The following is a 14,982-nucleotide window of genomic DNA, read 5'->3' on the forward strand; positions in this document are numbered from 1 at the left end:
GGCACGCTGTGTCATTTCCTCCTTTCTCGGGCTCCGTGTGAGCAAAGTATCCCGCCTCCTGATTGGAGTAAAATTGTCAGCTCGCCCAATCGGGTTGGTCGGTGAGAATGTGTGTTCAGCTTCATGACTGTTGATCCTTCGCTCGTAGCCGATAATATGAGGAAAACGTGAGATTATTATTATTATTAATAAAATGATGATTATTGCCTGGCTGCTCGTATGTTAGTTTAAAAGAAAAAAACGAGGTTTGTAAGCGCTCGTGAATTTTCATCTGACGTGTTGTCAACTGCCGTGCCCACGTGGCGTCCGCGCGCACTCAGTCGACCTCGCGCCCACGTGCCAGGGCCTCGTGACGCCCACTTGCATTTCTCTTGCTTCTTATATCTTCTTTTTTTTTTTTACAGCTACAAAGGTGCTCGGGACTGTAAAATGGTTTAACGTGCGAAACGGATACGGTTTCATCAATAGGTGAGTGTTTCTGCTCCCCGCCCGCCCTTTTTTTTTATACACCTCCGCTTTCCTTAACACGTCATACTGTACTCCGTGTCAGACCCTTCGGGGCTGATCCATTTGTAGAGAAGGATCGGGTTTCCTGGCCCAGCCTGAAAGATTTGTGAAGCTTGCTTGCTCTCAACCTCCTTTAGACTGCCCTCGCACCCTTTTGCTCCTCCCTACACGGCTTGTAGTTTTTTTTTTTTGTCACGTTTTCCTTTCGTTCATGCTCCCCAACGGTTGATGTAAACATTACCTCTGTTCCCTTTTAGAAATGACACCAAGGAAGATGTTTTTGTCCATCAGGTGAGGTGTGCAGTTCTTTGAAGTGGGTTGTAATGTTCCAGTTTTGCTATGATCTGTTGGCCGTACTGTACTCGAGTTGGAATCCTATTGGCTTACAATTAGTGTTTGTTTTGAAGGTTGCCATGGTAAAAAGGCTAAGTATCTTGTATGTATGTTTCATATCCTCCTCCTCGAGGATTTAATATAGGAAGCTGGAACTTTTAGGGATCCATGAAGTTGTGCTTGTGCAAGTTTTGTTTAGAAATTACACCCCCCCCACCCCCATGTTGCCATTTTCTTCCTTTTGGGGGAGTCAGGGAGGGGGGGTGTAATTTGCATTATCTGAGCTATATAACCATGATGTGTTTTTATATATATATATATATATATATATATATATATATAGACCCTGGTGTTGGCGTAGTGGTTAGGGCGGCGGCTTGGGATCCAAAAGGTCCTGAGTTCAAGCCCCGTTGGGCCACTGAATTAATACACCAGGGGGTTGACTCAGCCTGTCATCCTTCCGAGGTCGGCGAAATGAGTACCGGTGTACTAGGCCGGTGTATACCCTGGTTAAAATAAGTGTACCATATCCCTGTGTCGTAAGAAGTGACCAGGGTTGCGTCAGGAAGGGCATCCGGCGTAAAACATGTGCCAAATCACTATGCGGATCATACGGATGATCCGCTGTGGCAACCCTGAACGGGAGCAGCCGTAAGAAGAAGAAGAATATATATGTATATATGTGTATATATATATATATATATATATATATATATATATATATATATATATATATATATATATATATATATATATATGTATGGTATGTATGTATATGTATAGTGATTTGGCATTATATATATATATATATATAATTCGTTGGACACATAAGCAGTACGCATGGTTTTGCTTCATATAATATGGGCCGTTTCACAATGAGGGTACCAAGTTTGTCTCACAACCACTAAAAATTCAAACTCAATATTTTTATTTCTCCAAATCAAACATTGTTAATTACAATACTTGAATCCAATTTTTTGGAGCATCTGAATGAATATAGTTTATTTATAGCCAGCAAGTAGTTTCCTGATAACTCGTAGCAGTTTAGGTGTTTCCGGAGAGGACATATTTTTGACGGACACATGTAAGGCAATCAGTGCAGGCCATGCAAATAGAAGGTTATTGGTTACACTCCAACTCAGTAGCATAATATCAATGCAGGTATATACACACTTGGTAAAAAACACAAACTTTTAAAAAGACCCTTTATTTATATAAAAAAAAATTATTCTACAATATGCATTTCCAGAGAAGACATTTTTTGACTGACTAACGGTGGGACATATTTATTGAGGGTGAAATAAATATTCATAGTCTGAAATGAATAATATGTTGTGGACAAAGTACAGAAGAGGTATTAAATTGATGCAACAACAAATAAAAGTCCAAATTTCTGCTTGTATTTGTTTATACACTGTGAATGCAGTGAGAAAATGAGACAGCTATTTGTCAAAAAGTGGCAATTTTTATGCCATTCTGCCAAAAAGACATTTTTTGTCAAATAAAAAGTGGTCCAAGTTGTGCCATCACTAGTACCAACTACTGGCCCTAATGACAGATACTACAGCCTCTCATTTTGCTATTTAGCATGCAAGGATACAAAATACCAGAAATGACTGTGAAACGGGCCCCTATGTAACCCTGATTATTTTTTTATTTTTGGGAGCGATTGAGGAAACTGTCTGCTTATACACTGCCAAAATAAAGGGACATGTCAAGAACGTGTTGAATGCTTGGAACAAGATCTCCCGTAGGGTAATATCATAAAGATGATAACATGACCCCCCCCCCCCCGTGTGTGTGTGTGTGTGGTGTGTGGTGTGTGGTGTGTGGTGTGTGTTCAGTTCAAACTTGATCACTTGGTGTTTTACATCACAAAAAGTGTTGTCTAGCAAGGCCAAATGGGGTTATAGTATTTTTTTTTAATGTACAGTGTGTTCCAGAAGAAAGTATCACTTTATTCAAATGCCGCCACTTTAAATTGCATTCTGAAGATGGGCATTCCTATCCCAAGGGTAAGTGCTGATTCTAGTTTGGCCAATGGGCAGAGAAAAAAGAATGTCATCTTACAAGTATATGTTAATTAATTTGAGGGAAAGGCAATGTCTTCCTCTGGTTTCCATTCATGATTGATGCTTAATGAAATCCATTTTCCCCTCAAGGAGCTGTCTTGTTCAGCTGGTTTGACAACAGTGGTGATCCTACCCTCTGTAACTGCCAATTTATGTGCAGATGACGCACCAATTCTAACTGCCATTTCAAATCCAACAGTGGAATGGGATCCTATGCAGACCATTCATGCTGATTTGAACATAGGCTTGGTTATTTCTTTATTTTCTTCCCCTATCCCAATGCTTTTTGTTTTCATTTCTATTTTATCGAGACTTATTTACCCACTTGTAATGTGTATTGTTGAACTTACAAAGTGGCAAAACAAAAAGAAAAAAAAAAAACTAGGCTCTATGGTAATCAAAATCCATGGGTATTAGTTTTTGCCACTCTGTCGTAGTTTGAGCTTCCATATGTACTGAACATTATGAAAGGGAAAATGTTTGACCTGTAAAATTTTGCCATTGATAGATTGAGGTGGAGACAAAGCCTTTGTGTAGGATGATCGTTGATAGGCATGTCTGCTTTCTGCACTTTGAACAGATCCTTTTCTTATCGACTGCAGCCATATGCAATGGCTAAAATAAACAAGGTGAATTTGACTCATTGACTCATTAAAGTCTATTTGGTTTTTGTTTTTTTTTTACCAATTTATTTTTGGCACTTTCTTTAAGTAGTCCTGTGTGCTCTACACTGTACAGTGTACTTTGCTGCATGAGTCCAATGGCCAGGCCACACTTTGTAATGGTTACAATATTTTACTTTTTAAGTGCAGGAGATTGGTAAGGCACAAGCTCATCAAAAATGACTGAGTGTGTAAACCAAAGTATAAGGGTTGATGACAACAAGTAGAGCGACACCATGTGGGGCATGCATGTAACCACCCCCCTCCCACTGTGAAGGTTGTTCATGATCCAGCTGGGTTGTACCGATTCTCCAATCGTGACATGGTAGTTTTGGAACTAACTTGACTTTTTGGAGTTTGGAATCCAAATCCCTAATACTGGTAACTTCAGCTGTATTTGACGCCACAATCTCTGAGCTGCCATTCCAGTGTCTTGAACATTAAGCCATCACTGTACCAAAATTTAAGTTACCCTTTTTTCATGTCTATGAAGTGCTTGTAGTGGCTAGTATACCAAATTTGAATGGTTATTCTAAATTGTCATATTTCCAACTTTTTTTTTTATTTTGCCAAAACGAAGTTTTCACAAGATGTGTTAGTCAGCTTGTATGTTTTTTGTTTTTTGTTTGTTTGTTTGTCTTTAATCGCGTATAAAAAATTCTGCAGAGCACAGTTATCATTGGAAATTTTTGTAACTTCGCATATCAGAGGCCTATAGAGGTCCCTTTCAGTGCACAAAATTTTGAAGGTCAAGGTCAAAGGTTAAGGTCACTTTGTCGCAAATCAGGGGAGTCGACGAAACCCTTATTTTTTGAGTAATTTTGATCGGATCGTCTTCAAACTTCATGGGAATATAGTTCATGGTCTGGCGCTCAGCGGATTAATTTGTGGTGGCGATTGGCCTTGACCTTCATGGTTAGCGCCTGAGGTCAAACATATTTGACCCCAGGGTCAAATTTTCAAGTTTTAGGAACCATATCGTGTAGTACCTCAAATTGAACACCTCGATGAGTGTTTTCTAGATATGTCAAGCTTGAGACATTATGACGTCATTTGGTGACGTTATGAGGCAAATGCATATTTTTCATGGTTACTCTGTAGAACGATTCTCATCGGAATCTCTCGTAGGCAGATATTCCTCAAGGAGTCGCTCCTGGTGGATAGCAGCTCTGTTCACCTCAGTGTGACCTTAAAGAAGTCACACGTGGTCACCTTTTGGCAAGATACGCGTCACCCTGCGGGTGACATTGGTTTATTTTTTTTTAGTATGATGCAACTCTTGGAATATTAAGCTCACCTCTTTCCTACCTCTAATGTAATTGATATTTCATTCCTCTCCTCCCTTCAGTAGAAGTGCTCTCTTGAGCACCTGATGTGTGATAGTACTGCAGATATGTGAATAAATTGTGCTTTTGATGATGGGAGCTTGATATTTTACACACTTAGCATATACCTCGATGAGGTATATGCAGTATTTTAATAATGCAGTATAAAAAATGCAGTATTTTAAGTGGGGGGCAACTTCATCAAACCTTACTGGAGCAATTTCATTTCAGTTCAATATAACCGGCAGCAGGTATATGCATATACCTATTTTAACCGGGGTGTATACCCCGGTTAAAATAGGTGTACCATATCCCTGTATCGTAAGAGGCGACCAGGGTTGCGTCAGGAAGGGCATCCAGCGTAAAACGTGTGCCAAATCACTATGCGGATCATACGGATGATCCGCTGTGGCGACCCCTAACGGGAGCAGCCGGAAGAAGAAGAAGCATATACCTCTGAATATTTTTTGGCTGTTGGGCCATCGACTTGTCCTGTGACAAAATTGGCAGCCATTTTCCAAGATGGCCACCATTGACTTGTAGTACCTTTGATGTGGTAGATTAATTCCATTGTAGGAATAGGAGGCCTGATTTATTTGTATTATTGACTTCATAAGTAGTTTATATCACCATACAATGGTAGATGATGCCAAATGATCATCATTCAGGGGTCAGAAAGGAACATTTAATGTTCACCATATTTTCCAGTGTATTATATCGGCAGAAAAAAGTTAAAAGTTGGGGGTGTGGTTAATACACAGGTATAGAAAATAATCAGTTTTAAAAATGATCCATTTTTCAATTGCAGTAGAATCTGGATAATAAGCATATGTGCTTGTATGCATTGAAAAAGCCATGACCTGCACTTGTAATGGTAAATGTTCTTTAGAATGGCTGCATAGATGTCAGTTTTTACGTCATTGCAATTTTAATTGTCTGTACCTCGGAAACAAATACAAAACAAGTAGCGGTGCATTAAAAGTTCACCGCCCCATGCCAAATAAGTAGATAAATCCTCCAACACGCGACATTGTCGTGGTGCCCCGGCAATGCCACCGCACAGCATGTGGAGATGGAATTGGGAAGAAGCGGTATACTTCTGATGTGAATGTGTACAAATGATAAAACAAAAATACTCTTTATGGCCAAATCACTTGGTCACTCATGTCCAAATATTGGCTTCCGAGCTCAAAATATGCCAGAGATATTGCAAAGATGAGAAGTAAAATAAATTAGTCATTAATTAATTAATCTATTCATCAAAAAATACAGTTTTTGCCAAAGCACATCTTCACTTTTGACCCAAAATTTCAGCTTCCGAGCTCAAAGGATGGCTGAGACCACCTGGACAAACTAACAAAGAAAACCGAGTACTCCCTTCATTTGGTGCCCGACAATGGATATCATGCGTCACCTAGATATGGAATTGGGAAGAAGTGGTGTACAATAAATTTCCAGTCCTCGAGCACATATCCGTTTAAACTCCAAGTTCGTTTTCCACGTGTGGGTAAAAGGCCCGTCTTCCGCTCCCTATTTTCCTCGAACCTTTCTCAATCTGAACAATTATTTTCTCATTCTTCACCATTCACATCAAAGTCCTCGTGTTAAGTCAGAATTTCTTACATGTCTTGTCTTTGACTGGTTCATATAAGAGTTGTAAAACGCAATAATCTCAATATTCTAACGGGTGTGTGATCGACGCTTCACAGGCATGTCCGTTTTGTTCGTGATGAAAGATGTTTTCCAGACTTTTATCAGCAAAGGTCATAAACACTTGTTTATGACCCTTGATTAATGTTATTTTGAATGTACAACTTTTGTAAGTACCAGTGCAGGGCTTGTTCAAAGGAACAGCAAGTTTCCAGCTAGTGTCGTCATTCATGGACAAGGGACTGGTCCAGGACTGGGTGCACACGGTCTGGACTTGGTAGGCAGGATGGCAGTTTCCCGATGACGGCAAAGCATTCTCATCCAAGATGCGTTCAGATGTCACAAGACCGACACCAAAGTGCTGCTCCGTCGGACCAACACTGATCTCGTCGTCATCCCAGGTGGGATGACGTCACTCCTGCAGCCCCTTGATGTGTTGATGTACATATTGAAAGTTAAAATTGATATACATACGTATTTTTTTTGAGGGCAGAAAACATGGGTGCGGTTAATACACCAGAAAATGCAGTATTTTAAGTGGGGGCAACTTCATCAAACCTTACTGGAGCAATTTCATTTCAATTCAATCTAACCGGCAGCAGGTAACGTGAGCACACATTAATCTTCTGAAGGGACTTGTTATGTTTCAGGTTTTGCAGCTCGATGTGATGCAATTCAAGTTCCATAAGTTATGTGACCATTGTTACTTGTCAGTGCAAAGTCCACCGCAGAGACAGAGCAGTGCACTGCAGAGCAACCTTCCGGCACTTGCAATATCCTCTGCAACCCTTCTTGCAGCCACAACATTTGAGTTCCCCACAAGCTTGTGTGGCTTCTGGGAGGGTTGTTCAGCATATTTCCCAGCTACCTTTGACCTTCTTGTTCCACCCACATTCACTTGGGGATTGGAGCCATGATAATCATCTGGGCCCAGCCTGGCAGACAGCCCTCTTGAAATGCTGGATGAGACCATCAATTGCTCTGCCTTGAATTCTGAGGGTTTTTTTTTTTTGTATACCTTGTCGAGGCTCGTATCAGAGTTAAAACACAATGCACAGCAGGGGGGCATGAGAAGTGGTGGGAGTGGGAAGGACAAAACAGCGGGGAATAGAAACATTCAGAGATTTGTGGAAGGGATTGGGTGGGGAGCACGGGGTATACGATATGGACATTACAGGGACTTTTAGGAAGGAAAGCGGGGAATTTGAAGGAGGTGGGTTTGGGGTGGATTAACTAGGGTAGAAAAGATCAAGGATTTGGATGGGGGATGATAGGTGGTGGTGAACAGCTGTTTTGAAGGCCTGGAGGGAAGAATGGGATTGAACAGAGTGAGGGAGTTTATTCCAAAGGTGGGAGAAAGAGAAATAAAAGCGTGAAGGTGAGCAGTGATTCGTGATTTTGGTAGTTTTACCAGAAGGGTGTTGTTGGTGGACCTTGAGCGCCCTGCAGAAATATGGTGGGGACAAATCGCAGACACACCAGGGGTGGTGAGATGGGAGAGGAGACTGAAGACGACAGAAAGACCACCGTCCTGCCTGCAGTGAGTGAGAGGCCCAAAGACTCAGCCTCATCGTGGGAAATGTCAATGATCTGAAATGCCTTGTTTTTCACAGCGTGAAGCCGAGAAAGGTGGGAGGCAGGAACACCAGCCCAGAATTGACAGCAGTACTCCATCAGGCTGCGGACGAAAGCTTTGTATGTGGTCAGGAGCTCAGGTGGGCCGAGGAAGGATCTTGCACGATGGAGGATTCCCAGTCGGCGACTGGCTTTGGAGGCCAGGTTAGAAATGTGGCTTTCCCAGGAAAGATCATGGCAGATAGTGAGAGCTAGAAGCATGAAAGAAAGGACTTCTTCCAGAGGATTGTTGAAAACATGGATGGGGGGGGAGGGGAGGGGTTGCTAAACGGTCCTTTCGGAGAGACATTGTGAGTGTGAGATTTGTCCGGATTGAAAGACCTGTTCCACGTATTGGACCAGTTTGTGATTTTACCCAGATCTGCAGTGAGCGAAGAAGCTGCTGCTTGCCAGTCTGAGGGATGACAGATGGTACGGCAGAGGGTGGAGTCATCAGCAAAGAGATCGAGGATTTTTCAGGAAGTCAGAGATTGTTGATGAAAATCAGAAAAAGAACAAGACCCAGAATGCTGCCTTGAGGAACTCCAGCCTAGACAAGAAGAGGGGATAAAATAACTCCATTTAGGGTGACAGGAGAGGAACTCTGCGAGCCATGAGTGGAGATGGCCTTGGATACCAAAGGAAGAGGGTTTGGTGAGCGGGGTGCCAGACTGTCAACAGCACGCGATATGTCGAGGGATATGGCTCTGATTTCATGTTTGGCATTGAGGACCTCAATTCATTTTTGGGAGAGGAGAAGCAGCATATCCAGGGTAGAGTATCCTGGTCTGAAACCAAATTGTTTGGAAATCAGGCCATTGGAGAAGAGGAAGGACTTTATTTCTGAAGCGATGATGGATTCCATAACCTTGCTGATAATTGGGAGAAAGCTGATTGGTCTGTAGTTGCAGGGATCTGTTTTTACACATTTTTTTTGCAGGGCAGTAACGTTTCCTGATTTCCAAGCAAATGGCAGATGACCTTGAGCAAATGAGAGGGTGAATAGAACAGAGAGAGAGGGTGAGGAGGAGCAGGTTTTTAGGACAAGTGGGATTATGCCGTCTGGACCGGTTGCAGAATCTGAGTCGAGGCTTGACGGCAAGCTCTCCACCTTGTCAGAGGAAAAGGACAGAGTCCAGGGACAGTTGGGTGCGACTGGGTAAGTTGGGAACAGAAAGTGATGGGTTTTGGACACAAGATTTCAATGCAAACACAGAGTTTAGGCATTCAGCCTTTTCATGTGCGGTGTCAGCAGTGTGGCCATTTGAGGTCAGGGAAGGGATGGAGGGGGAACATACACCAGAAACAGATTTGATTAGATGCCACCAGGATTTGGAGGAGGGAGAGATTTGAGAGTTCAGACTTGAGATGAGAAAGATGTTGTTTTCTGGCTCTCCTGAGGGTAAATACACATTTGTTCCAAGCTTTATGGAAGGAACTGAGACCTTCAGTTGGGTTTGCTTTTCATAAGGCAAGTTGTTTCAGGACAACTGCCTCACCACAAGCTTCAGTAAACCATGGGCGGGAGGAAGGGTAGGACAACTGACGACGAGAGGGGATAAATCTGTGCATGAGGGAGAGCAAGCTTTTTTTTTTTTTTTGAAAGAATTCCCAGGATGAGTTTATATTGGAGAAAGTGGTGATGGGAGACCAGTCAAGAAGTTTGATGGCTGCTTGGACACCCTGCCAGTTGGCTTGAGTGAAATGCCAGACTCGATGGCGCTGAGGTGGTTCTCTGATAAGTCAGAGAGATGTCCACTTTGACAAGCACGTGGTCAGAAGAACCGATTGGAGCAGAGGAAGAACAGCAGATATTTTCAGGGAAATTTGTCAAAATCAGATCCAGAAGGGATAGCGTACCATTGGTTGAGATCCGGATTGGAAAATTGACCGATTGAGTCGGTTCCAATGTGTCGCAGAAAGCTTTTGCTGAAGTGCCATGACAGGTGAGAGAGGTACCCACACCCAGCCAACTGGCATGACAATTGAAGTCACCACATATGAGGAAGAGAGAGCTTGGATGAGAATATAGAAATTTGTCCATGTTTTCGGATAGTGAGGTGTAAGTGGAGTCGTCACTGTTTGGTGGACGGCCCAGTACAAATTTAAACATGAGGTGGGAGTGGATGGCAAGCCGTAGCCATAGCTATTCCTGGGGGTGTGGGGGAGTGAGGGCAGTGCATGGAGAGTGAGGAATAGAGTCTGATGGAGAGCAACTCCTCCACCAGGACGAGGCTCAGGTCTGTCGTACCGGAGGAGGGAGTAACCAGGGAGAGATACTTGGGAGTCAGAGACGTCTTGAGGGAGGAAAGTTTCTGTTGGGCAGATTATATCTGGTTTGTCAGTGGCAACCTGCATGGAAAGATCTAAGATTTGAGCGTCGGCCCTGGATATTTGAGGGTCAACACTGTTGATGATAAGGGAGGGGAGGAGGCTTTGGGTGCAGGGGATGGGAGGAGAGGGGGAGGGTAGGACAAGGGAGGAGGGGGGGAGTTGAGGAGAAAGGTAGAAAAAGTGTGGGGGGTTGCAGAATAGCTCGGGGAGGGGACGGGATGAGGAGAAAAGGCGCTGTGGTGCTGGGGGAGAGAAGGGGGCAAGATAGGGGGCAGAAGGCAGTTGAGGATGTGGAGTGGTGAGAGGGCAGGGGAAGGAGGCAGCTTTGTGGATGAGAGGGGTGGGGGGGGGAACTTTGAGAAAGGTGAGAGGGAGGCGTGAGTTGGCAATGAAGTTAGAAAAAAAGAATGGTTGATGGAAAGTGAACACTCATTGCAAACTGGGGTTTTAAATTTTTTTAGATCAGAGATGCGATTGAAGACATTTATTGATGGATGCAATAAAGGCGAATTAAGAAAATGGAGAGAAGAAACGTTGTAACAGTTGGATTTTTTCAGGCAAGGTATGAATGAAAGGTAGAATTGAAATAAAGAGTGGTGCATTATGATACAGTAATGAGTCCCACACGCGTGAAAGAGGAAGATTTGTTAGGGTTCGTTTTTATTATTATTATTAATTTTTTTTTGACAGTTTTCATTGGATTAAGTAATGGGAGGTTGCAGAAAAAAATAGTGAGGTGAATTTGGATCGGTGGAAACAGATCACATAGTTACAGGAGAAGCATGTGGCTATGGGAGGTGGGAGTCAAAAGTGAATTTATTTTGAATAATGATTGCGTACCATTCGGAAAAGGGAAGGTTGACGTAAAATCGTGGAGGTGTATGGTGAATTTGGAACTGTAAACGCAGAGTGAAGCTGCTGGGTCATTGAAACGTATCAGAAAGAGGGTAGAGAGACACGTGGTTATAGGAGGTGTATAAATCGAAAGGATACAGCAAGATTATTAATTTTTGAAGAACAGGTAAGATTCGGGAATGGAAGGTTGAAGGAAGAAATCGTGAAGGTAATGGCCAGAGTGGGTCAGCTCAAGTAGAATAAAGATTGTGTGCTGGCAGAAGGAGGAAGAAGAAGGATCGGGCCTGGTGGGTATGCAAGGAGAAAGGTAGTTTTTTTGGGGGGGGGTTTAAGACAAGAAACAGTGTTTAGTTGAGAGGGGTGGGAAAAATGGGAATTGAAGGTAATGGGGAGAGAATACAAATAAAAATGATCGTACACCAAGAGGGGAAGGATGGGTCGGCCTCAAGGAACCTGGTAAGACAGGGTTGACAACTCGCAAAATAGCACGATGTTTTTAAACAAAACCGAACTGGGAACACAGTAACATGTCGGTGAGAAAATGAACAGTTAAAACGGGACAGATAACAACCGGAAACTTCACTTTGAGAAAGTCAGCAGAGAGCCCTGAAAGACCCTGCTGTCGCTCCAAAACCAGAACCGGAAGCTGAGGAGGACAGATGTGCTTCCTTGCCTCATTGACACTCCTGGCTACTGGTAAGGTTGTATAGCGGGACCACAAATTGCTCCAGTGGCCTCAGCCGTTCTTCTATGACTCGTGGGCTTGGCCGAGCAACCAAGGCACAGAATGCTGGGATGACATCTCCATATGTGTTCCAGATATCTGGATTCAGTACTCTTGCCCCTGCCTCCAAAACAGGACACCATGTTGCACCCAGTGCAGGTGTGAAACATCGACAAGGTGATGCACACAAATCGGAACCCAATGCAAAGAAAGTGAGGGGAATTTATTATCGTAAATCTATTAATTAAACCTCACCTGAATTCCTTCAACATGGCTTGTGGTAAGAGCTGATGGCCTGCTTTGTTTGGACCTTCTTGCTTCGGCACAGGTGGTCTTGTCTGACAAGCAGCAGGAGGGATACTAGTATAGGTCTCGGGCAGGCGTGTCGTTGCCCCCTTGGTGGGAGTAGGCACGGTGACAGCCGAATCAACTTCACAAAAGTTGTTGACGGTGTTGAAACGGGGATATCCCAGTTCCATGGAATGAGTCGTGCACACTCGTAGAGCTGGGGTTATGGTCAATGTTGTCAACTGCAGCAGTTGTGAAGAGACCACTTTTGAGCTGAGGACGAGCGATAGCTTTCTCCATCCTGTCGTGATCATAGCCCAGTTGAGATGTCCAACATGTGATCGAATGAAATGCTAAGCCCCAGCTTGTATAGATTGTCCACAAGTTTGTGCTTGTGAGTTTTCATGTGGACCATCATGCCCAGGTAGAGAGGCAAAGGTCTTTTCTGTTCTTAGCTGTACCTGGTTGTACTTGTAGCCTGATTCTCCTGATGTCATATCAAACTGTTGTGCATCAGTCACTGTGAAATGGTGAGAACTGGTTGGGGAATTTCTGAGGAACTTCACTGTGCTTTGATGTTTGGCCCATTCAAGAGAAACTGGCACAGAAGCTTCCTGACACTTGGTTCCAAATGAACCACTGAGGTCAGGTATGGGAGCATGTTCCAGAACAGCGCGTCGCTGTGTCCACTTTCCACCGGTACTCCAGGGGCCTCCGTCTAGCCACCCCCCAGGCAGATGCCAGGCCCATCCCCATCTCCTTCAGATGCCGGTCAACCTGCTGCAACCACGAGGCACGTGGTCGGCCCATTGGCCTCCTCCACTCACGAGACTCCCTCGCTGAGAGAATCTGGTGAGCAGGATCAGCGTCAGGAAAACGAGCCACATGTCCATACAGCCGCAACTGACACTCACGGACTATGCAGGTAACAAATCTCATCCGAGTCTCTCTCGGCAACTGCTCGTTGGACACAAAATCGGACTAGCGATAGCCAAGGATTCTCCGAAGAGACCTGGTACCAAAGGAACCAAGTCTCCATCTCAGATCCTTGGTCAGAGTCCAAGTCTCGCATCCATAGAGCAAGACTGGAAGCACCAAGGACCTGAAGACTCGACTTTCGTCCTCCCGCACAGGTACCGGCAGCGCCACACCCCATGATCCAGTGAATCCATGACTCCCCAGGCCCGACCCAGATGTCTATTGACCTCTGACTCGTAGCCAGCAGAGACATGAATATCATTGCCAAGGTAAATTAATCTCTCCACGACTTCAACATCCTCACCACAAACAGACAGGATAGCAGCATCCAAGATGTCAATGAAAGCCTGGATCTTAGTTTTGACCCAAAAAACCCATAATCCCAGCGGCTCCGACTCCTCATTCATCACCTCGAGGGCCCCCAAAAGGGTATCAAAAGTCTCCGCAAAGATGACTGCATCATCTGCGAAATCAAGGTCCGAGATCTTGACATCCCCAAACGATACACCGCAGCTTGATCTCTCCGACATCCTCCCAATAATCCAGTCCATACAAGTGCTGAAAAGTGTGGGGGGCAGTACACACCCCTGACGAACTCCAGTCACAACTGGAAATAAGTCAGACGGTACCACCACATTTCACAGCACTCAGTACCAGAGTAGAGTTCAGGCATCAGATCGATCTGTTTTGGTGGCACCCCACGAAGACCAAGAATCCTCCAGAAGGCATCCCGATTCACTGAATCGAACGCTTTACAGAGATCAACAGAGGCTGCAAGCAGCCCCTTCCGAAACTCTCGTCTGTGTTCGGTGAGGACCAGAAGAGCAAGGATACTGGTCAATCGTTGACCTCTTTGGTGTAAAGCCTGACTGCTCAAGCAGATGGTGGCGAACCCTATCAAGAATTATCCGAGCAAAGACCTTGCCCGGCACTGAGAGCAGCGTCACCCCTCGGTAGTTGTTGCAGTCTTGGCGACCACCCTTCCCTTTCCAGAGAGGGACAACAAGGCCCCTCTTACAATCAGTTGGGATGATGCCTGTGTTCAAGGCGAAGCACAAAACTGCATGCAATGACACGAGTGCAGCATTTCCACCAGCCCTGAGAAGTTCAGCATGGATGCCACAGATCCCTGGACCTTTACCCCGGTTCACCGCAGCCCGCGTTTCCACAAGCAAAGGTGGACCACAGTTGATTGGAGGATCAGCAACAGGGATTGTAACACCCTTGACGTCCAACTCGACAGCTGGTGGATCAGCCTGGTACAACCGCTCAAAGTAACCGGCCCAGTGGGCCTTCACTTCAGTCTCCTCTGTCAAGAGGCTACCACTCTGCTCCAACTGCAGTGCTCCGAGGGATGGGCTTGGATGAACGCAATGCGCGAATTCCCCTGTAAGCGGGACGAGAATCACCTGTCCACAGGTGATGCTCTACCCCCCCCTCACAGATTACTCGCACATAGGCCTCCTTGTCCACCCTTGGTGCACGTACAGTTTTACGCCTCAGCTCTGCCATTCAGCCTGGCCCTACGACTCGAAGACATCCACCGGCAACATCAAGGACGGTGGTCTTGAAGGCACTCCACAACTCTTCAGGACCCCCCAAAGCACCCAGACCCTCCAAATGTCCACTTGGCCTGTTCG

General features: G+C 44.7%; 1 protein-coding gene across 8 annotated transcripts in view; it reads left to right on the forward strand.

The window, feature by feature from the left end:
- Window positions 1-14,982, forward strand: part of LOC147018808 (Y-box-binding protein 1-like) — a 93,645-nt gene that overhangs the window by 325 nt on the left and 78,338 nt on the right. For all 8 annotated transcript variants that reach the window (XR_015062529.1, XR_015062528.1, XM_085898850.1 and 5 more), the window contains exons 2-3: window positions 405-468; window positions 765-798. Coding sequence is in view for 6 of the 8 variants with exons in the window: in XM_085898850.1 (XP_085754976.1) it covers window positions 405-468; window positions 765-798 (98 nt within the window). In the remaining 2 variants the exon portion in view is untranslated. The remainder of the gene's footprint in view (window positions 1-404; window positions 469-764; window positions 799-14,982) is intronic.

Source organism: Eptatretus burgeri, chromosome 10 (genome assembly GCF_056783735.1).
Source record: "Eptatretus burgeri isolate ZD-2024b chromosome 10, Ebu_testis_v1, whole genome shotgun sequence".
In the NCBI taxonomy this organism is placed as follows: domain Eukaryota; kingdom Metazoa; phylum Chordata; class Myxini; order Myxiniformes; family Myxinidae; genus Eptatretus; species Eptatretus burgeri.